A 22,672-nucleotide genomic window follows, 5' to 3' on the forward strand; every position below is an offset into this window, starting at 1 on the left:
GAAGCGAGATAGACACACTCTCATAGAGTGCTGATGGAAAAGAACAAAGTAGTTCCCTCCATGTGAGCTGTGGAAGGCTAGAAGTTAGCCAATCAAAGGGATCGTCATTTGGAGATGCTACAGGGGAGGAGCCAACTGAAGAATTGTAAGGCAATTAATTGAATAATAAGCAAGGAAATGAAAGTGATAATAAAACCAACCAATAGTAAGCAAGGGGAGACCTTTAAGCCAACAATGCTTCACAATTTAGGTCTTTCGTAACCAGACATGCTGGGCTGCTGATAGGCTAGATCTAAAAATAAAGCAGGACTAGGTGACAAAGAATGTGTGTATAAAACACACATTAGATTAAACTGCTTTTAAGCTAAACAACACATAAGAAGATGAAGATATGAGCAGCGCAATTCTGATGCAATAGTGTTGATTGCTGGATCTTGAGTGCTGGTAGATCTCATTCACCCTCAGTACCACAGATCTGAGCATCTACTCTGGGGTGGAATGTCTGCAAATCACAACAAATAGTGTGCTTTGTGGAAGAGGGATCTCTGCTGTGCCCAGGGCTTGGTAATTTTCAAGGGTAGAGTGCTGGAATAAATTTGATCTTGTGCTTTCGTTCCCCCATCCCCATGTACATTGATTGATAAGGCAATGATGATAGAAAAGGGGTCAGTAACATCATGGTCTAAACATCCAAACATCTGTTGTGCAGGGATACGTTGTGCTTCTGGTCAGTGTGACTTGCTGTCTTGCGCACAGTGGTAAGGATTTAAGGCTTTAAATGAAGCACTTCGAGTCACATAAAGACATCATTCTCAGTGATGGGGAAACCTGATGTAAGAGTGTAGCTCTTCAAGCAGCGCAACCTGTGACCAAGATGTTTGAGGGTGTACGAGGACGTGCTCAGGGGGCGAGATGCTTCTGAAAGCGCTGTTCTTATTCTGTGCAAAGCGCAGCTTCAGGGAGATCCGAAAGAGCCCTAGTCCTAGGTGAACACTGCCTGCTCTAAAGCATAAGTAGAATGCCCCAGAGGACATTAGTTTGGGAGACTGTGTCACAGATGAAGCCCTGAACACAGCAGGTGTCTGCTGGTCATCTCCTTTTTCTGCAGTCCTGACCTTCAGGGATCAAATCAAGCCACATATTTATATTGGGTTAAAATTAACATTTACTTTTCAATAGTTTTAAAATGGTACCTAGGTTGGGTTCGAGGAGCACAGAGGAAGCACGTCCATTCAGTACCACATAATGAAGATGTCCCTCGCTCGATGATTTCTGTAAGAGTTATTGTGTTTTTTAGCTCATCTGCTGCGTTGAAGTCCCTCTATGTCTAACCAGTAAGGTTCCTCATATTCTCCCTTTCCCTGGGTCTATTCAATAATGTGCCTCAATAGCAAGCCCTTGATGGGGCGAGAAGACCAAGATAAAAGTGATTTGTTCCTTCCTAAATACATTATATGCGTCGGTTCTTCTTATAATCCCCCTTCCATAGGGAGAATGAGATAACATTTGTTTTCATTAAAAAGACTAACACCAAGTGCACTCTTTGGCGTGATGTAAGTTCTAGGGCCTGGGACGGGGGCACTAGATTCTTTTTCATTTTAGAAAGGGTTAAATTCTCTTGGCACGCTAGTGTAGTCTATTTAGGATGTAACTCCTTATACTCAGTTACTGGGTGAACAGATTGTTTTTAGTCTAGAACAGGGTTCCCCAAAGTCGGTCCTGCAGGGCCGGATCCATGCCAGATTTTTAAAATAACTATATTTATCTAAATGGGGATATGCTAAAAAATCTGGCATGGGTATGGCCCTTCAGGACCGACTTTGGAGAACCGTGGTCTAAAAGCAAGGGCTCTCTGATGTTACTGTATTTCCTTTTATGTTGCGAAGGGCTTTGCTGGTGTCTCACAGAGTTCTAATAGTTTGTTCTGCCCTGCAGGCCACCAGCCAGACAGATCTAGAGAACTGGGTGACGGCCATACACTCTGCATGCGCCTCCCTCTTTGCAAAGAAGCAGGGGAAAGAGGACACCATCAGACTCCTGAAAAGCCAAACCAGAAGTCTGGTGCAGAAAATCGATATGGACAGCAAAATGAAGAAGATGGCTGAACTGCAGCTCTCGATCGTGAGCGACCCCAAAAACAGGAAGGCCATAGAGAATCAGGTAAAAAAGCCTGTTTTTCATGAACTTAGCTATTTTTTTAATTCAAGTGAAATGACCATTTTAAGGTATATGTTAATTATCAGAAAGAATCATATTTATAATCAGTTATAAGCTATTCTGTTATATTTTGGTGGAATCCTGCAGAAGTTATTTAGTCCTATTGTGTTCCTATTCATTCCTGTTAAACCTGTCAGGTTAATCTAGGGCAGAAACTCAAAAGGAGGAGGGAGTGCTTTATTGAAAAGTCATGTGCCAGTGCATACTTCAGATTCACTATGATTTATGCAATAAATAGTTCCTCCTGTATGTTTGTGTTTTAATTATTGTTTAGGTGAACACACTTATTATTTGTTGAAAATGTACATTCCCAAGTCAGACAGATCCAGATATAAAATGCAGAAATCTCAATGTGCTGGGTTACTTCACCGTACGTCGCCGATTTCCTTCTTTTCAGGGATTCATCCCAGGGGTACACCAGGAAATCTAGGGCACTCATAGCTTTCCAGGAATATTTCAGTGTACAAAAACTACACCTACAGACACCGGTGGAAAATTCTGTATGCGTTAATGAAAATATAAAATTAGGAACAAAAAGAACTGGGGAAAGGGGTCTAAGCACAATTGCACTTATCCTAAGTGCTGCCTTATTGAGTTTTGTTTGTGCCACGGATCGGAGATTCTATATCCCCTAAATCTCCCAGCACAACAAATTGTCCCAACTTTCAATTCGAACAAATTTTGATCCAGCACACAAATTTCTTTTCAAATATACAATAGTGACCATAGCTTATAAATCACAGTAGTGAAACATTCAATAGCAGAATCAATTATGTCGTTTTTGAAGTTCAATCTTTATTTAATCTTCATAACGCACTGTAGCCAACGCGTTTCGTCCTCCACGGACTTCTTCAGGGCAAATAAAGAAAGCTCTTCTTATAATATTAACATGTAGGAATGTATCCTTCTGTCCAGTCCAATAGATACTGGGTATCTTCAAGGTAATCTCCCTGACTTCTTCATGGGTTTTATTCTCATATAATGAAGAGCACTGTATTTTCAGTATCAAATCACTCGGGTATGGTGGCCCAGTAATAGTTGAAATTTTATAAGTGGATTTCGGCCGGCTCCATCGCGTGGCGTCTTTCGTGGTAGCTGTGATTTATAAGCTATGGCCACTATTGTATATTTGAAAAAGAAATTTGTGTGCTGGAACAAAATTTGTTTGATTGAAAATAAAAAATGTGCATTATTGAGTCAATTTTTTTTCTCTCCCTGTGAACGTCATCTTCCTTGTTAAAAAACACTGTTCCCTACAACCCAGTTAAATACGGGAATGCTTCCCATTTCCCAGTCATGTTAAGGCACTTACTCCTGCCTTTGATAGAAACAATTGTACTTTCAGAGTGGGAAACCACTTTCAAGAGGCATGTAAATGCCCTCTAACATACAAGTTTATGGGTGTTCACCTCCTTATGCGGGGAGTCGCACTCAGAAAGCCATACACACACTTCCTCCTCCTATTTTAAACATGTGATGACAGGAATTCTGGCAAACTAGAAGACTTTTTCACATTTGTAAATGCACCTCACATGTTTAAAATTCTACTTCCTCTGACTGTGTGAACCGGGTGTCAAATGTACTTTTCAAAAGTGCAGTTTTTGCTTCCCTCGGTTCTTTAGGGCACAGAAACATTTGTGAATTGGGCATTTGTGAAATCCACATGCTTTGATTTCCATTCTGTTATTTCTATATGTGTGTGCCAATTATTGTTGCAAGCAGCAGGCAAACGACATTTTCCTTAAGTCACGTATTTTTCGTTAGTCTTTTGTTGATTATTTTTGCTTTGTTTGTTACCTTTTTCCCTTCCAGCAACACGCATGTTGTTATATCTGCTGGTTAAGAGAGGGCTTGTCAATGAATATGATGCAATAGCAGTAGGTACACGTCTAGCTTACTGCTATATTTGTATAATACTTTAGCTAGACACGAGAGCAGCTAGAAAATACTCACCACTTTGAACCAAAATTCCAATGAACCTGAATGAGAGAAACAGTCCGCCCGACACTTTCTAGATTAGTTCTCTTCACCTGTACATCGTCCAATCTTTCCATTCATTCTCCCACCCTTACATCCATCCATTCTTTGATCCTTTACCACATCCCTTCATTACGTCAACAATCCATTGACATTCTTTCCATTCATTGGTGCACTCATTCATCCATGCTTTCATTCATCAATCCATCAACTGTCTATCCATCCATCCTTTCATCATTCCATCGATGTAATGACCATTCCCTTCACACATCGATCATCCATCCCTTCACTCTGATATCCGTTTATGCTAATAACTTTTCAATCAACCGTCCATCCACCCATTCATCTTTTCACCCTTCCTTCCAAACTTTTGTTAATTGACCCTTTCACCCATCTATTCAAACTCATCCTTCGAAACATTCATCCTTGCACCCTTATTTGTTGTTTTCCCATTTCCTTCCTTGAACTTCTCCATTCAACTTTCCTTCCTTCTTTTCATAATTCACTCTTTGTTTCCGCTATTCTTTTCACCTCTTCTCCTTATTAATTTCAAGCTACCATATTTCTATCTTTTCTCAGACTATTTTTTTCAAACTTACCATACCCCCTTCCGCAAGCTCTTTAAGCAGCTCTTGACCTTTACCTCTCATCCCTGCTCTGCTCTTCCCCACACTGTTTTATGAGCCTCTGTCTTCAGGCCTGCTGACATAAAAGGCAAAATATAAAATGTATCAGTATTTAGTGGGACCCCGTTTACAAGGCCATAGAATTCAGTGGCTACCCCCACTTAAGCTGCCAAAGCTGGGGTACCCTACGCCACTGTAGCTAGGTCAGTATCACTCTAAAATAATATTTTATCCACTCCATTGGCCTCTAGCTATATTGTTAGGTGAGTATATATATTTACTATTCTTAACTCCACCCACATCCATATTTGAGATGTAAATATAATTGGAATTAGACACATTTTACATATTTATCTTTAAATATAGTAGCTGGTTAATGCATGAATGTCCCCCCTGTGTACCGACATAGCTGTCCCTCACTGTTGCACCAACAAAGCTGTCCCACTCTGTGTACCAACATACCTGTCCCTCATTGTGTACCAACATATCTGTCCCCCTCTTTGTGCCGCCATAGCTATCCCCCAGCATAGCTGCCCCTGTCCTGAGTACACCTACTTTAAACAGGTGGACAAGGGCAGTCTCTGTAACAGGTATGATTTCTCCAGGCTCTCTCCTGCACTTATGGATTGGAGCAAGAAAAGGCAAATTATAAGAGTTTTTAAAGGCCACTATTCTTGGACCCAATAGACACGCTCTTCAATATTTACACATCTTATTCTAAATAGCGTCTGAGCCTCACCGTCTGGTCATGAATATTCACTTTTTATGGACAAGGTTGATTAATTTGGCCTTTCAGAATGTTTCCCACTAGAAGGAAAGATAAATAGAGCGCTCCATTTCAAATGCCCCTTCGTTTGCAAATATAAGAAAAAACTGACCATTAATGGTACACCTTAGCCTTATGTTTTGTACTGGTTCTGTATGATGCCCCAAATGCCAGTGCATTAGTTGTAAAAAGTAGCCTGGGAAAGCACTAATTAATATAGAACTTTCCTCAAAAATTAAAAAAAAGAATGGTGCCTTACCCTGCATTGCCTTTGCATGTAATTGTTTGTAATTCTTATGGGACATTTACGGTACAAGATGCTTTGCCCGTCTCAAAAGCCTCCACGAGGAAGGAATTTTACTGGCTAGCGAATGCCAAATTTGTAGCCAGCCCCTTACATCCATACTCTACGAGAATAGGGGACAAGCTCAGCGTCTCTTCTATTGCATAGCATTCAAACTTTCAGGTTAAGAGAATTCTGTAAATGAATAACTCCACCCCCTCCCCCCTCTCCCAAAATCAGCAAGGACCCAAGGGGCTCTTTAGGAGAAGGGGCGAGTTTATCTGATTCATTAAGACCATTTTTAAGTACACTCCAACATAAGGGTGATGGGTGTTGTATAGAAACAAAATAGCATATGTTCTCATATAACACTGACATAGATTACAAAAAAATCAAATAAGATAACGTTTCTATATTTTGTAATGAAGATCCCCTTTGAATTCTAAAATGAACAATTCAGGAAATTACATTTAACTCTCTAAATAAGTTTCTATATGCAAAGATGGTTTGTTATTTACAACCCACTGCCTTCTCGGATCACTCGTTCATGCTTTTGTGCTGGAAGGAGAATGGACAGGTTGACTGACCTGATGGATAAAGGACAATTGTGAGCTGCGCATTGATCTTTAAGTAATCATTGCCCAGATCAGTCCTTAGCTGCTGCGGGTATCACTAAAGACTGTCAACCTTTGTTATACTGTGTCAAAAGGAGTGCCCTTTGCGTAAAATATTCATTTAACTTCATTACCCAGTCCAGCTGGACAGGAGGCAAGCAGATTACATGTGTCGTCTGTGATTAAGTGATAGGGCACTAACAAGGGAGCTGCAGTATCGACTAATTAGATTGTCAGAGGACTGAGCTATGCCGCGCCCTAATATGGCTAATTGGTCATTTGAAAAACCTGCTCTTGTTGATTGAAATTAAAGAGCTGCCACAGGCTTGTCCATCAGTTTATCTTGGCTAGTCTCTCATGGTTAAAATTTGTGATTCGGCTCTTCGACGCCAAAGCAGGATATGTGGCCTTCAGCAGCATCATGTCGCTCCTGTGCAGTTATTCTGTGCATAACTGGTCCTGAGTTGTTGATGCTAATTTGTTGGAGATGTTGAGCAATGTTCATATGTTTGTGGTGATAGAGAAATTTCTGATTGGCTGGCAGTGGAACCTTTATCTGTCTATTATAATTCTGTGGCCCTTTGCTATACATGGGAACCCCAACGCCAATTTTTGGCCTTGCTTGTAGACAAGTCTTCCATAAAACAGAGCAGTAGGGCCATCTCTAATTTAGTGGTGAGTAAACAGCTAGTAGCCGCTCTAGTTGACTTTGTCATGGGAGTTATCGTGACGACCTTTGTTCCACTGTATCCATCGGCCCAGGAATACAGCATCGGCCACAACCTTTTCTCCAGTACCTATCTTTTTATTCTGCAACGGCGCTGTAGTATGGCTCTTTTAGATGCACTTAAGGGCAGGAACACTAATACGGATTTTCCATAGTCTAATCCTTTGGGTGGGTCTTAAATATCATTGTCACCTGTGGATCTGCAGATTTCTTCTGTTCGTAATTGGAGCGAGTGCAGTGTGAAATTGACAATCCGTAGTGAGTTGGAATCGCATTTGAAGTCTTTTTTTCGAGTGTTTATTTGGTATTAGCCTGATTCTTCTATAAGTCTAACCTTATAGATCGTGTGCAGACAGATTTATCAAAGTTTAAAGGATTACTGCGTGCAACCGACCCGGCGAGAAGAACAGCTGGTCCAGGTTTGGGCCCTCAATTGTCTCCAGGCCGCGCTGTTTGTGATGGCAGCAGGGGGCGAGCCCCAGGAGCCACTGGCCATATGCAGAGCTAATGTTGTTATTTTAGTGGCCACTGCGTGATTAACGGCAGCAGTGGCATTTATTAACAGACATCCTTAGTATTGAGAGATCCTGCGATACATTAATCTGATTCGTGCAAATTCAGACAAATTATTTTGAGAGTAAATTTCTACATTCAACAAATACAAATGTGGTTGACTAATTAATCTATGTTTGTGTGCCAACTGTTCGCTCTTTATTTATGTTATTTTTCTTCTATTCGTTCTATATTTTGTTTTGATCTATTGGGTATTTCATTTTTCCTTTTGTTCTTTCTCTGTTGCGTTTTCTTCCTTCTCTTTCCTTTCTTTCGTTTCCTACCTGTCAATCTTTCTTTCTCCACACTTACTGCCCCCTTTTACATTATTTCCTCCTCTTTTGTATTTCTTTTCTTCATGTTAGATCCTCAATTACTTTCTCCCTTTGATCAAATGTGTTTGATTAACAAACAAAAGATTAAGGCACTGTTACACAAATTCCAGCTTAGGTCAAGAAACGTAGAAATGCAAAATGTAATTTGTGCCTTGATTTTACTGCCTCCAGTACAACTGTCCGTCCCAGCAAGCAGTTACTTACTGGATACGTTGTTACTGACGAGATATGCAATTAGAAGGCGAAGGATGGCAGTCGTGTTAATTTTCTAAAAGGTTTTCAACTGGTGAAAGCATATTATTAGGAATAGAATAACATGAGAAAGACAACGTAGGCCAGACGAGGCATTGGATTGCAAAGAATACACAGACATAATATGTTTTCATACACATGTATTTGTGGTGCCGTGGCCCTATACGGTGATAGAGGACAATACAATCAGACGGTGGTTGTGGGACTCGGATTGTGCATACATGTTCCCTGTTTGTTGTCTCGTGATGATGTGCTCATAATCACCATATGGGCATACACAAATTGGTGATGGGTAAAACAGTACATTCATGATAAACTTAGCATTGGTTGCTATGCAACCATAAGTGACCTCCAGGGCCATATGTTGTCCATATACCTAAAGTCAATTTATTACCATATATTGTCCTTTAGCCGTTGGGAAGGCTGATGCCAGGGCTTCTGTAAATACCTTATTCTTTCTCTTTTTAACAACTCTGCAAGAATCTGGACATCACTAGGATCTACCCAAAATGTAGAGAAAAGCAGGTTGTCCAAGCCATATTTGACAAAAATTTAAATAATAGGGCTATCTGGGTCACAAACTTCACAATAGGCTTGCGCTCGCGTCAGGAAGAACGAAGAGCTGCTCTCTGCATTTTGGGTAGACAGCCGCGGCCGCTCCATTAGAGCAGTGGAGAGCCCCCCACCACCAGCACATAAAACGATAATAAAACTGGTTTTAAACCCGTTTAATTATTGTTTTAGTTTTAATCCCTTGGACCAGCCCCAGGACTCTGACAAGTCTTGGGGGCTGGTCCAGATGATGACACCTCTGGTGGGGAAGTGGTGGGCACTCCCTTCACTGCGCATGAGGTGTTTGGCCATTCATCTCAGGCCAGCCAAACCCTCATGTGCAGTGAAGCTCTCTCCAGCCCCAGCTGCTTTGCTGGGGCTGGAGAGAGCAGGCAGAGGCTCCCAGTCTGCCTGGGAGTGCAAGTTATCTGCTCTAATGCCAATCCCGACGCTCCTTTCATGCAGCGTCAAGATTGGACACAGTGCATTCTGGGAGCCTTTGCCCAGAATCAGGAAGACCGCGATGCGTCGGTAGATGGTGGCAGTGTTAAGGTAAGTATTTTTTTTTTCTCCTGATCCCCTCCCCACCTCCCTCCTCCGGCCCGCCTCACCACTTTGGCTGGGGATAGGCCACTACTTTGGGTAGATCCTATTGAGGCTCAGATTGTAGTTGTTCTCTACTTTTTGGGTAACCCTTAATGACCTTTTTTAGATTCAGTTGCTTACCGGCCTCTGCTTGAATAATTTAGGAGGATGTATCTATCGTTTTAGTACTGATGACATCACAACTTACTTTAAGTCTTCACCAAATGGGCTGCAACGTGAGCGCTGTTATGATTTATATGCTTTGATTTTTAATTTCTTGAAACTAGTGACACTACAGTATTATGGGCCACTGCAAATGTATCCAATCGAATTGTATGGTACTTGTATAGCGCAGCTTATCACCTTTAAGGGTATCCAGGTACTGGGCTGCGGAGTAAAGTCAAAAAGCTAGGCTGTGGTGGTTGGGGGTACTGCAGGGTAGTCCAGTGATGGTGAAGTGGACGATGAGTTATTGAAACAGGTGAATTCCATAGAGTGGCTGTATCTGACTCTTTTGCTGGACGTGAAGATAGGGTCTAGCGTGTGTCCTGCTCTGTGCATGCGGTCTTAGACCAGCTGCGTGTGGACGATGTTGCCCATTCTTTCCGGGAGGTCAGTGAAGTTGGTGTCTGTGGGGTCATCCAGGTGGAAATTGAGGTCTCCCAGGAAGATGTAGTGTTGGGATTCGATGGCAAGCGGGTGATGAATTCTGTATCTGAGGCTGGTTTAAGGTCCTGGGAGTCACTATGTGAGGGTGACCTTGATGGTGGTATTGTCATCTGTGTGGAGTTGGAAGTTGAGGGGTTCCATGATTTTCTGTGGTTTTGTCTTCTGTGGTGGTGCACATATTGATTTCTTGTTTATGCTGGCGATGCCTCTTCTGTGTCTGTTGGTGCAGTCCCAGTTTATCATCTTGTAGCCAGTTGGTGTGGCGGTGTCGATGTCAGGGGCCAATGCGGGGGTAGGACAAGTCTCTGTGATGAATGTTATGTTAGGGGCGAGGGTGGAAACGGTGTCCCAGACTTCGGTGGCATGTTTGCAGAGTGATCTGGCATTGATCAGGAGGCAACGGAGTGGTTCTGTGGAAGTGACAGCCGGCGGGGAGGGTGTGATGCAGGTTTTGGCGGTCAGTCCAGGTATGGAGGTGAACCAACAGCAGAGGCAGGTAAACGGTCCTGCTGTAGAGCGAGGATATGCAAAGCAGCAGTTATTGCATCTGGGGTCCAGGGCATGGAGTACCTGTGGGAGTCAGGAGGGTCAGGGTTCCTGGCGCTAGTTGCGGTCTAGGTGCGGACGGGCGCAGATGGGGTTGCCTTTGGCGCTCCGGCAGAGCAGTCATGCTGCAGCCTTCTTGAAATAGGTCTTAGTTAGGGGTGCTTGTGAGGGGGGAGGTGGGAAGCAGGCAGAGTGAGAAAAACGGTGAGATAAATGTACTGAGCAAATCTGACCAAGCTTTCAAGTTTGTTTTTCATTTGTGTAGAAAGTCACTCACTCACTTTCCACAAGCACTGCACCACTGCATTGTTGTTCTTGTAATTTATGGAGCAGCTGTGTCTATTTTTTTACATTTGGTTACTTAAAGTGAGTTGATCCAAAAGACCAGTCTTATGTCATTTATTACCTATTTATGGCATTTTGACAGAATATCTCAGTTGAGACCTCTGGCCTTCAATTATACTAGTTTGGCTCTAAGCAACTCCGACAGAATAATTCTTACTTCTGTACATTGGGGAAAACAACTCATTTGAACAGGAGCGTCTGGTGTCAGGGAAGAGTAGCGGGGCCGGGGTGAAGGGAGGACAGGGGCAGGATGACAGAAGAAAATACACCAAACAATAACAATGAACTTACCTTCCGCCCGCTGCATCATGCTCATCTGCTGCTCTCCACTGCAGGCACATGCTCCCAGACTCCCCTGCGGCCAATCCAGAAGCTGCTATCATGCTGCTGGCAGCATGAGAGCAGCATCAGGATTGGCCTGAGCGCCCTCGATTTGCACACGACCAGAGAGACTGAGAGCCTGTGCCTTATGCCTCCAACCCGGCAAAGCAGCACAGGTTGGACACCGCTCTGTGCGCATGTCGCTTTGGCCGTCCTAAGACGGCCGGCCAAACCGGCATCGCACTGAGAACAGTGCCCACCAGTCCAACCCATCACTATTACCCTGATAGACCTGTGCCCGAAGATTCGACCCGCGAAGGAAAAATAAAATTATGGTAAACATGTATTATTATCATTTTACTTTTCAAATATTTAGGCTGCTGGCGGGGTGGGTGGGGGGGGAACATATATCAGAGGAGCCGACGCTCCATTTAAATAACCAAGAACCAATGAACCTTCAGAATTATTACCCATTTAGAGACGTGGATGTTCTTTCGAAGACAGGTATTGAATTATTGTTTCATTCACAGAATCTTGATTCCTCTTCATCTCGTCCACATTTACACCAATTAATAGGCAGGAACAGGTTATTAATACAGTGTCATGGCTTTCTGCAAACTGCTAGAACACATCTGACATTAAAATCTCCATTAGAAGAAAGTGTCAGTATTTAAATTTGTGTTTGATGGGTTTTAAAAATAACATGCTTTGAATGTTTAATGGTGCATAACATCACAATAGCCGTAAATTGAAACAAACTTCGCACAGCTTCATCAGGGTTGAATCATCGAGCTGACATTTAGGAGCAAACTAGAGGTGCTGCCAAGTGTTTTGTTTGATGTGACATTGTGCATGCAAGTGGCTAATCTCTTGATAATACAGGACCTTTTAAGACACGTACTCGATGGCATCAAGAGTGTATGGAGGCGGTAGAGCGCACTGCCATTTAACATCTTTGTGTAAGGTCTTAAAATCACGAGTGGAGTCACATGGCATCCATTCATATTGCAAACGTAACGAGGATTTTGTTTGCTGCAATGTGCACTGTGTTCAATAGGCAGCCATTAAACAAAAGTGGATCATTTTAGGGTAATGGCCAGCCTGAAGACTTCTGTAACCAAGAGACTGCTGAAACATCCCTGAGCAGCTTTTTATTCGCCAAATGGCTTGTTATGCACTCAAACCAGTAAGCATGAGGGACTTTTGCATTGTGGTATAATAACACACACACCATGTTCAGTGCTGGAACATTACCGGGAGGAGGAGAGGGCTCATGATCATAATTTGTCCATTATTTTTCCTTCATAGCATTGTATGTAGCGTATACTGTGATATCATGGGGGTCTCACTATACTTTGCTTAGCTGAATATGTGCTGGACACCTCCAGGGCAGCTACTCAAGCCCTTTGACATTAACATGTCTGTTAAAGGACCGGTCTCAATTTTAGTTTCAACATAGAGAAGAATCAGGGAACCAAGGCATCCCATTTCGAAATGCAAGACTTGGAAGCAGTCACATGGGTATATGTACATAGAAAATATGCTTACTCCACACTAATCAACAAAGGTAAGCACTTCTCCATCATGGTTACTTCTCTAGTGTCACCTGCTCAGGAAATACCAAATAGAGGATGATATTTATGAGGTAGAATAGAACACACCTTCTTCACTGTGTCACTGAAAAAGCATTCACCCTCAGAATCCTTCGCGTGCACCCAAGAGTGAATTTGGCACATTGAGTGAATTCTGCAACTGGGAGAAGGGGCCAAGTGCAGGTTACAAAGATTGAGCACCACTTCTGCAGTTAGTTCAATTTTGTGTTGTTAGTTCTTTCCTGATGAGAGACTGTAAAGACACTGCATCTATAGTTATTCCTTTGCACCTCATTCACAATTCCTTCCATTGCTTGAAAGCAGAATAACTCTGAGTGACTCTCTAGAACCTAGCCATTTTAAAGGCTGCCACGGTTTTGTGTTGTTACTCTGTATGACAAATTACTGCACGTTCTTGAATTCTAAGGGTCATTGCTAAGGATTAAGGACCCAATGTATCTGTTACCAGCAAGGGTGCCCCATCCAATTGCGATGCAGTACCCTTCACATCTACATAATGGTTGCTCTCCCAATTTAAAAAGTGTGTGGACCATTGTTTGGTGATAGCGGAGACTACTCCATACCCACCATAGCCGAAATTCTCCAACGGCTGGACGGAGTAAGGGTGGTTTAAAAATTGGCTTTTTGTGGCCCCTCCCAATATAGATGGGCAAACATATAGCCATTTATTTACTGCCCATCATCACGAGGAAAACCCTGTCTGTAAGGAGCACTAAAAACGTTAAAATGCTCCCCTTGCCATGGGAGATTACTTTTATGGCAAGAGGGGGCATTGTTTTTTTTATTTTCAAAAACAAAATCCCATTTTGGGGTTTTAAAAATTAATAAAAGCTTTGTAACTTTGCCTTTATGGCTCAGTCATGTTTTAAGGAGCCAAGTATCAAAGTTACAGTGCATTCACCGGAAACACTTCTCAGTGGTTCCTGTGAAAGCTAGAAATGTCAGTTGACCTGACAGACATTTCTAAATTTGCCCGTTGGGCGATGGCCTCGACCATCTATATACTTAAATCAGGCATTAATCTAGCCACCATGTGCATACTTCTTGCTGAACATCTGACAACACCAGCCCTGGCCGGATATATGACGGTACAACGCGTTATTTTACAACGCAGACCGTTACATCGCAATTTTTACAACGCAGGATCCATTACAATGCATGCCTTTACAAAGCATGTCATTACATAGCAGATACTATTACAACGCATGCCATTACAACGTAAGTATAGGTAAGTATATCTTTTTTTAAATAATGTAATTTAGTTAATTTAATTAATTTAATTTAATTAATTTAATTTTATTAATTTTAAAAAAGTAATTAATTTAATTTAATTATTGTAATTTAAGTAATATTAAAATTGTAATTAATTTAATTTATTTAATTTAATTTAACTAATGTAATTTAATTAATTTATAAATTGTAAATAATATAATTTAATTTAATTTAATTAATGTAATTTAATTAATTTATAAATTGTAAATAATATAATTTAATTTTATTAATTTAATTAATTTAAAAATGTAATTAATTTAATTTAATTTAAGTAATGTAATTTAATTAATTTATTAATTGTAAATAATATAATTATTTAATTTAATTTAATTAATTTAATTAATTTAAAGTCGTGTTTTTTTAAAAAAGTGAACACTAAAAATACCCCTGTACCCCAAAAACCAAACCTAGCCCTAAAACCTAAAAATACCCCTGTACCCCAAAAACCAAACCTAGCCCTAAAACCTAAAAATACCCCTGTACCCCAAAAACCAAACCCAGCCCTAAAACCTAAAAATACCCCTGTACCCCAAAAACCAAACCCAGCCCTAAAACCTAAAAATACCCCTGTACCCCAAAAACCAAACCCAGCCCTAAAACCTAAGAATACCCCTGTACCCCAAAAACCAAACCCAGCCCTAAAACCTAAAAGTACCCCTGTACCCCAAAAACCAAACCCAGCCCTAAAACCTAAAAATACCCCTGTACCCCAAAAACCAAACCCAGCCCTAAAACCTAAAAATAACCCTGTACCCCAAAAACCAAACCCAGCCCTAAAACCTAAAAATACCCCTGTACCCCAAAAACCAAACCTAGCCCTAAAACCTAAAAATACCCCTGTACCCCAAAAACCAAACCCAGCCCTAAAACCTAAAAATACCCCTGTACCCCAAAAACCAAACCCAGCCCTAAAACCTAAAAATACCCCTGTACCCCATAACCCAAACCTAACCCTGAACCCTAAAAATACCCCTGTACCCCAAAAACCAAACCTAGCCCTAAAACACTAAAAATACCAAACACCCCAAAACATATACTCCTATACTCATACTTATTTTTTTTAAATTACTTAAATTAATATATTTAATTTATTTTATAAAAATACATAAATTAATATATTTATTTATTTTTCATATTAATTAAATTAATTAAATAATGTAAAATAAAATATAAAATAAAATTATATACTTACCTATACTTACGTTGTAATGGCATGCGTTGTAATAGCATCTGCTATGTAATGACATGCGTTGTAAAGGCATGCATTGTAATGGAACCTGCGTTGTAAAAGTTGCGATGTAATGGTAGTGCGTTGTAAAAGTTGCGTTGTAACGGGTGTTTCCCGCCCTGGCCTGAGACGGATCAGCTGCTTGCTGACATTGGGCCTGTCTTTCCAAATGAGGCAGAGTCACCATTAGAAAAGCACAAGAAAAGTTCTAAAATGGCCAACGGTAGGGTCAGATGCACAGTGGGATGACAATTTGTTATCATCCTGCTTCCAACAGGCCCAGAGTCTCCTGCTTAGTCTCAATGGCTCTATACGTTTACCTTGAAAAACTAGCCTGAATAAAAATTGTTCTGGTGAAATTTTTTTCAGCGAACCACACTTGACAAATGCCTCTTCAAGAATGGGTTTCATCAAGTTGACGAAACAGAAGAAAAAATATTTTCCTCTGGCGGTATTTTTGGGGGTTAGCACACCTTACATCGCAACCCGTCTCTGTTTCTTTTCTCTTAAGGAGGGTGTGCCCCATGCTTACCACCTCCAACTTCCAAGAGTCCTTTTACTGTCCCCTTCTTCAAAACCCCAATTGTTGTACTACATCGCCCACTCCATCCCTCTCCTAATTAATTCCCATGGTTCCAGACTCCTGGAAGGGAGCGGAAGTGATTCCTATCTATAAGGGTTCCAGACTCCTGGAAGGGAGCACAAGTGATTCCTATCTATAAGGGTTCCAGACTCCTGGAAGGGAGCGGAAGTGATTCCTATCTATGAGAAGGGCTACAGGGGGGACCCTGCCAATTACCGCCCAATAAACCTGATCGACGCAGGTCAGAAGGTGGTTGGCAGGGTCCTCCTGGAGAGGATCCTTCTGTGGGCTGAGGAGAACAACATTATTTTGCAATTCCAGGCAGGGTTTAGGGCATGTACCAGCACAATTGACCAGGCTTTCAGGCTGGTACTTTTTTTTTTTGTAAATTTTTTTTATTTTGCATACAGAGAAAAAATAACAATTAACAAAAGACATCACAGTGGGCGCATGGAAGGTCCCACACAGTGGGAAGGCTGCAAAGGAAGATGAGGCAGGGCATTAAAACAAAAAGTCTTCAGTGCTGGTAATGTCGGCAGTCCCGCAGCAATCCCCCACCAAGGGGTAGCTCAAATAGTGCAGCCAGCAAATAGTCCAGGAGCGCTCCAGTGATCAAGTAAGCCTCATCTCGGTGAAGTAACTGTCCCAATGTAACTCCCCACCCTTCCCCCCAAAAACTCCCCCCCCCCCCCTCCCCCCCGTGACGGCGCCGCTTGCAAATCACATTCATTCACCAAGCACACTCTAGAGCTGAAACAAGTGCAAGTTCCTCAATGACGCCGGGCAAACAGCCGAAGGCAAGCCAGCAGAAAGGAAGGACACCAAGCAGGCTGGTACTTTTACACTGGAACGTGGTAACCATTGGTAAAGGGGGTCTTTATCTAGCATTTATTGATTTGAAGACCGCCTTCGACCTGGTCCCCCGAGACCGCTTATGGTCTGTCTTGCAGGAGATGGGGTTTCCACCGCCCATCTTGAACCTCCTGGTCCGCATGCATGATGGAAATTTCGCACGTATTAGATGGGGCACCCAGGAACAAAAAACTGATAAAATCCCTGTGAACAGAGGTGTTCGCCAGGGATGCGTATTGGCACCAACCCTGTTCACGTTGTTTGTGAACGGGGTTGTTTCCTTTTTATCGGAAATTAATGCTGATGCTCCTGTTTTAGCAGGTGTGAAAGTCCCCGCATTACTTTTTGCAGACGATACCTTGCTGGTATCGAAAACCCCAGTGGGCCTACAGAAGTTATTAGATAAGTTTTCTCTCTTTTGTAAGGTAAGGGGCTTAGTAATTAATATCTCGAAAACGAAGCTCCTTTACTTCAACCCTAGTAGGTCGTCCAAATCCTCCATCGTACTTGATGGCATTCCTCTAGAGCGTGTGAAAGTCTTTGATTACTTAGGGATTAGAATATCAGATAACCTGAAATGGCAGCCGCACATTGAAAAAATGGCCCTAAACCATAAGCGGGTTGTGGGCGTGATAGGGAGAGAACACCGTGCCTCAACCTCCAGGCCCATTGCCCCAGCATTAGAGATCTATGCTGCAAAGGCTGTGGGCTGTGCATCATATGGAGCTGAACTTTGGGGCTTCTGTAACGTAGACACCCTTGTCACAGCAGAAAACAAGTTCTTTAGAGAACTTGTTTCGCTACCTAGGGGGACCCCCACTAAGCCACTTTTGAGCGATTTGGGTCGTCGCTCAATTAGGGATTTAATCACCTTGCGTCCCCTCCTTTATTGGGCCCGACTATGGCGTACCCCCGAGTTATCAAGATATGCTGACGGCCTTAAAGAAGTAATGAATCTCCAGGGATCCCATAAGATTGGCTGGATAGCAAATGTAAAAAGGCTCCTTCTGGCTACTGGTCTAAAAACTGCATGGGAGTCAGGGATCGTGCTGTCTAAAGGGGAAGTCAAGAGAGCCTTTTGGACATGGATTGATAGCGAGGAGCCTAGAAACCCAAACCTAGGTAGACTGACCGACGAGTTTCGACAACACAAGTTGGTCCCTTGCTTTGAGCTCTATCTGGATTTTATTCAGAAACCAAGAGATAGGGTCCTTTTTATTCGATTCAGATTGGGTACTCTACCTGTTCGTGTAATTACGAGCAAATGGAGCCCTCCACATAAAACACCTGCTGATTGCCCACGCTGTGTAGGTCTAGTCTAGTTTTTTATATGCCTGGCTTATACTAAACCCAGAATTAAATGGTTAAAACCTGTGTGCCGACAGCTCAAGATTAGGGATCATTCTACCACTCTCAGAATCCTCCGAGCAGATGCTAATACAACCATAGCCTGCGGGGTGGCAACATTTCTAAGTTGGGCTTGGTGTATAAGATTGAAAGCTCTGTGATGAGTACGTATGATCATCAATTTTTAATTTTATACCAAAGCTGTCATAGTTTAATACGTTTTTACTCTTTTTATTGCAATAATGATTCTTAATGTAATTCTCTTTTTAACCATATTTATTATAAACTGTCTTTTTTATTTCCATGTATGCTTTTAAGATATTTCATGTCGAAATAAAGCTTTGTTGATTGATTGAATTCCCATACTTCTTTCAAGTCGTTTCCATTTCCCTTCTTACCCTATGTATTGCAGCCTTCTTCATTACTCCTGTGTCTGTGTTTTGGTTTTTTAAACCATATCACTATAAACATACAAGAAAGACTATCACAACCCCATCTCGTTTTTTATTTTTTTGTTTTAATAAACTTTAATTGTTATAATTAATAATAGGAATTGGAAGAACATTTTCAGTTCCAGCACAAGTATATTTTTTCCATGGAAACAATCCATTTTTCTTGGAAAAGTTATATTGTACTTGTGATATTTCTCTAAAATATATTTTCGTCAGGCTGACTTTCTTCATTTGGAAAGTTTTCATAATGATGAAATTCCGCCTCAGTACCATACCCTCTTCTGATGAGTTGAATATTGCTCACTTAGCTGCAGCTCTAACAAGCATTGTCAAAGGCAGTATGTGTCACCTATGAGAGCTATTGACCTTGAAATGTTTTGTAGCCATTCTGTATGACAGCATGGATGCTTTACAGTTTAGCTAAACTAATTTAAAAAAGCGCTATGACACAGCCAGGGCAAATGCGCTCTTATGTTTAGAAGTGCATTAGTGCTGGATGCATCACACTCATTAATAATAAATTTTAGCCGTGCTGTGCAGCAGCCAAGCTGCTATACAGCATGGCTGCAAATCAGTGCCAAGTTGACAATGTCCATGTTGTCCAGCAGGAACTCAAAAGCAAGGCCCATTGGCTTTGCCCATACTTGCTAGATCTCGGGACAACACCCCTATGATTCACAGCAAATCAGTCAATCGCTCCATGCGTGGAAAGGAAAATATGAAATTTGGCTAAAATCCTATCCCACAAAGGAGGCAATTACGCCTATGTCAATATCTTAGTTAAAATATATTTGGAAGCAGATAACATCCTGTCACACTAAAAACAGATAACATCTGTCACAATAAACATCCATTTCAAAGGAGAAAATGACTTCTTTTAAGAGATGTGCATAGCTAAACACGGCAATAAATAGCAAGAGATTCATCAATGACAAAAGCGAAGAAGAAAAAATAAAAGTAATACCTCAATCACAGTACAATTAGCAAAGGGACAGCAAACAAGCTGAAGCAACCAGTACTTGGTCCACGCTCCAGACAAAAGAAGAGGAAGTGAAACCAGCATGTACTGGGCAATTAAAAGGCAGCAAATAAGAGTGACAATAAAGGCAACAAATGATAGGGCTGCAAGCCCCTTGTTGTATACCTCTCTCAAGCTAGAATGCATGCAGCACACGTGCTGTCGCAGAAGAGACCAAAAGATTTCTGTTACCACAGACCACGACACTTCCTTGGCACATAGATGTTATCTCAGTAGATTGCAAAACCTTTCAGTCCTGACGCATCGTACTTTCCTTAAGGCCCTGAGAGACTTTTATGTGCAACTTGAGGATTTAGTAATATAATGTTTGTTTCACGTGCATACATGTTATAGGTTCTTAACTGCTTGCTTTTAAAATGAGAGTAATGGTTGACATTTTGCTCATAGATTCATACATAGAAATACTTCAATATTGACAATCCTACTATGCACATGAAGGATGTTAACTATACCTTGCTCTAGAATTTAGGGAGAAATAGCATTATGGCTTAAGTGCAGATCCTCCCTCTCAAAATGCAGCCTTAACTAGACTTAAGGCAGCCAATATTTCTACCTCAGTAGTTCATTAAAACTGTGTGAGGTTCCAACCAGAAATTTCCATTGGTTATTTGTAATGCTGTAGAGATGGTCCAAGTTTAGAGAAAAACGGAGCCATGGAAAAATAATGATATGTTGTTTCTACCCTCTTCATCTTCTGTCACTTTATGCCCAATTTATTTGGATTCTTAAATAATCGGTGCAATCCGAGGACCTCTGGAATGGAGAGCATGGAAGCGGCTGCACATTTATGCAGCCTCAATAGTGGAGTTACTCTCGAAACGTTGACTGCATATTAGTTCAGGGATACATCACAGACCCTCCTTGCCATAATAAACTGTGATGATCTATGGGTTGTCATTGTCATGGAGTGATGGTACTATATTTTGGTGAGATGATTTGCAGTATATTTGTCTTGATATGAATTGGCAACCGTTCAATCACTATACAGTTATCAATCCCTCTGACTTAGAATAAGCAAAAGGTCAAATGTATTACCTTCTGTACAAAGAGTTTTTTTTGGCAATCTCTCATCTTTGAGCCTTCAAAGTATTGCTGAGCAGTGTGAAATTATCATTAACATTATTTGAAATCTGTAATCGCAGTGGATTATCGTGTGGGTACAGTGTGTGCTATAACTCGCTTTCAACTAATAAAAACATCACCCCATCACATATCAGATTGGACCCCTCACTATTGTTAGTAAGAGAGCAAACCAAAACACATAGCTTTGGGCCAGCACTGTCTTTGACCCATTCTGCAGCACTGAGATTTTCTCAGAAAGCATTTAACTTATAAATGGGTCTAATCTCTCAAAACATAATAGTGGCACAGGTAACCATAGTGTCCAAAGGACCCCAACCTAAGTACTTCACATTCTTCTAACCGAATTCATGTTTTGGAGATTCCATTTGTAAACCTATGCTTCTGAGCATGCGCAGTAGGCGGTTTTCAATTTCTCGAGTAGGTCCAGGCCTCTATTTTACAGTTAATTTGTGGATCTTATTTTTTGTCTTGTAAAGCTTTTCATCCCCCTGACATTTTCATCTTTACTCACAGCAGCTCCTCTGCATACTCCTTCTCCTTGTAAGCTCTTTTCAACTAGACACAAGACAATTAAAGGTGTATTTGTTTCTTTAGGTTCTTGATATAGTGTGTCAATACCCTGAGAACAGGCTGGCAGTCCACTTTGCAAAGAATGGAATAGAAATAACAGTGGGCAATCAAAAACTAGGCGATAGAACAGGAGTTTAAGATTTCAACAAGTTAATGCAACATAACGGGGACAAGTTAATGCAACATACCCCGTTCATACCCTTTTGTCCTGCTAAAATTACCATACTCTAAGTACGAGTGGTTATATTCATTCATGAAGGTAGATAACCTTTACAGATTTGTTCCACAATAGTCTCTGATTGTGGAGGATAACGCAATGAGCAGCACTCTAAGCACTACTTCCACTGATCTTTATTGACTTGTGTCTCAAATAGATCCAGCAGTGGGAGCAGAACCTGGAGAAGTTTAACATGGACCTGTTCAGAATGCGCTGCTACCTGGCCAGCCTGCAGGGCGGCGAGCTGCCCAACCCAAAGAGCCTGCTGGCTGCCACCAGCCGCCCGTCCAAGCTGGCATTGGGGAGGCTTGGCATCTTCTCTGTATCATCCTTCCATGCTCTGGTAAGTACGTGCTGATGGTACATGCCGCTTCATAGCTGAGTTTTCTCCCTTTTCCTCATGTTATGATGCATTTATTGCATAATTGCTTCCTAGTCTCACATGTTCCCACACTGTGCAGTGCCGGCAGTGTGGACCATGCAGTCAAAAAATAGAAGGCCACCCTATCCGATTTCCTGGCTTTGATGTATTTGTATTGTTTTCAGTGCATTGTGATGTTTCATTGGCTTCTTTTTTCCCTGTTTCTTGTCTTACAACCTCGCCTGCCTGTTGAGACTTGCACCAGTATCTGAAACGCGACATAGAGTGTTCTATGTAAGCATTGTACGAAGACAAAAAAAAATACACTTTGTGCCTAGTCCTGTTATGCTTCACTTCTTAGTGTTTGGAGCCCGCACACACATGGAGGATAGCAGCAGACAAGGTTATATGTATAGGAGAATCAATGTAAAGATATTACCCGTGTCTAGTATGTATCTCCACATCTATAACCATTTTATTCTAAAAAATGTCAACCAGAAACAATGGTAATGAGAATTTTTTCCCACAAATTCAATTGTTTTAAAAAAATATCTCTGTTGGCACGTTCTGTTCCTAGCTCTGATGTCATGTACTGGTAAATTCAACATGGCCACTAGGCACCTCTGCCTTATAATGAAATCGCTGGTCGTTTATTGATTTAAATGTATGTACTCTGCAGTCCGACAAG

General features: G+C 41.5%; 1 protein-coding gene across 2 annotated transcripts in view; it reads left to right on the forward strand.

Moving 5' to 3' along the window:
• TIAM2 (TIAM Rac1 associated GEF 2) overlaps positions 1 to 22,672 on the forward strand; it is a 313,756-nt gene that overhangs the window by 92,494 nt on the left and 198,590 nt on the right. For both annotated transcript variants that reach the window (XM_086927397.1, XM_086927398.1), the window contains exons 6-7: positions 1,936 to 2,160; positions 21,781 to 21,966. In XM_086927397.1, the coding sequence (XP_086783523.1) occupies positions 1,936 to 2,160; positions 21,781 to 21,966 (411 nt within the window). The remainder of the gene's footprint in view (positions 1 to 1,935; positions 2,161 to 21,780; positions 21,967 to 22,672) is intronic.

The sequence above is a fragment of the Lissotriton vulgaris genome, chromosome 6 (assembly GCF_964263255.1).
Source record: "Lissotriton vulgaris chromosome 6, aLisVul1.2, whole genome shotgun sequence".
Taxonomy (NCBI): domain Eukaryota; kingdom Metazoa; phylum Chordata; class Amphibia; order Caudata; family Salamandridae; genus Lissotriton; species Lissotriton vulgaris.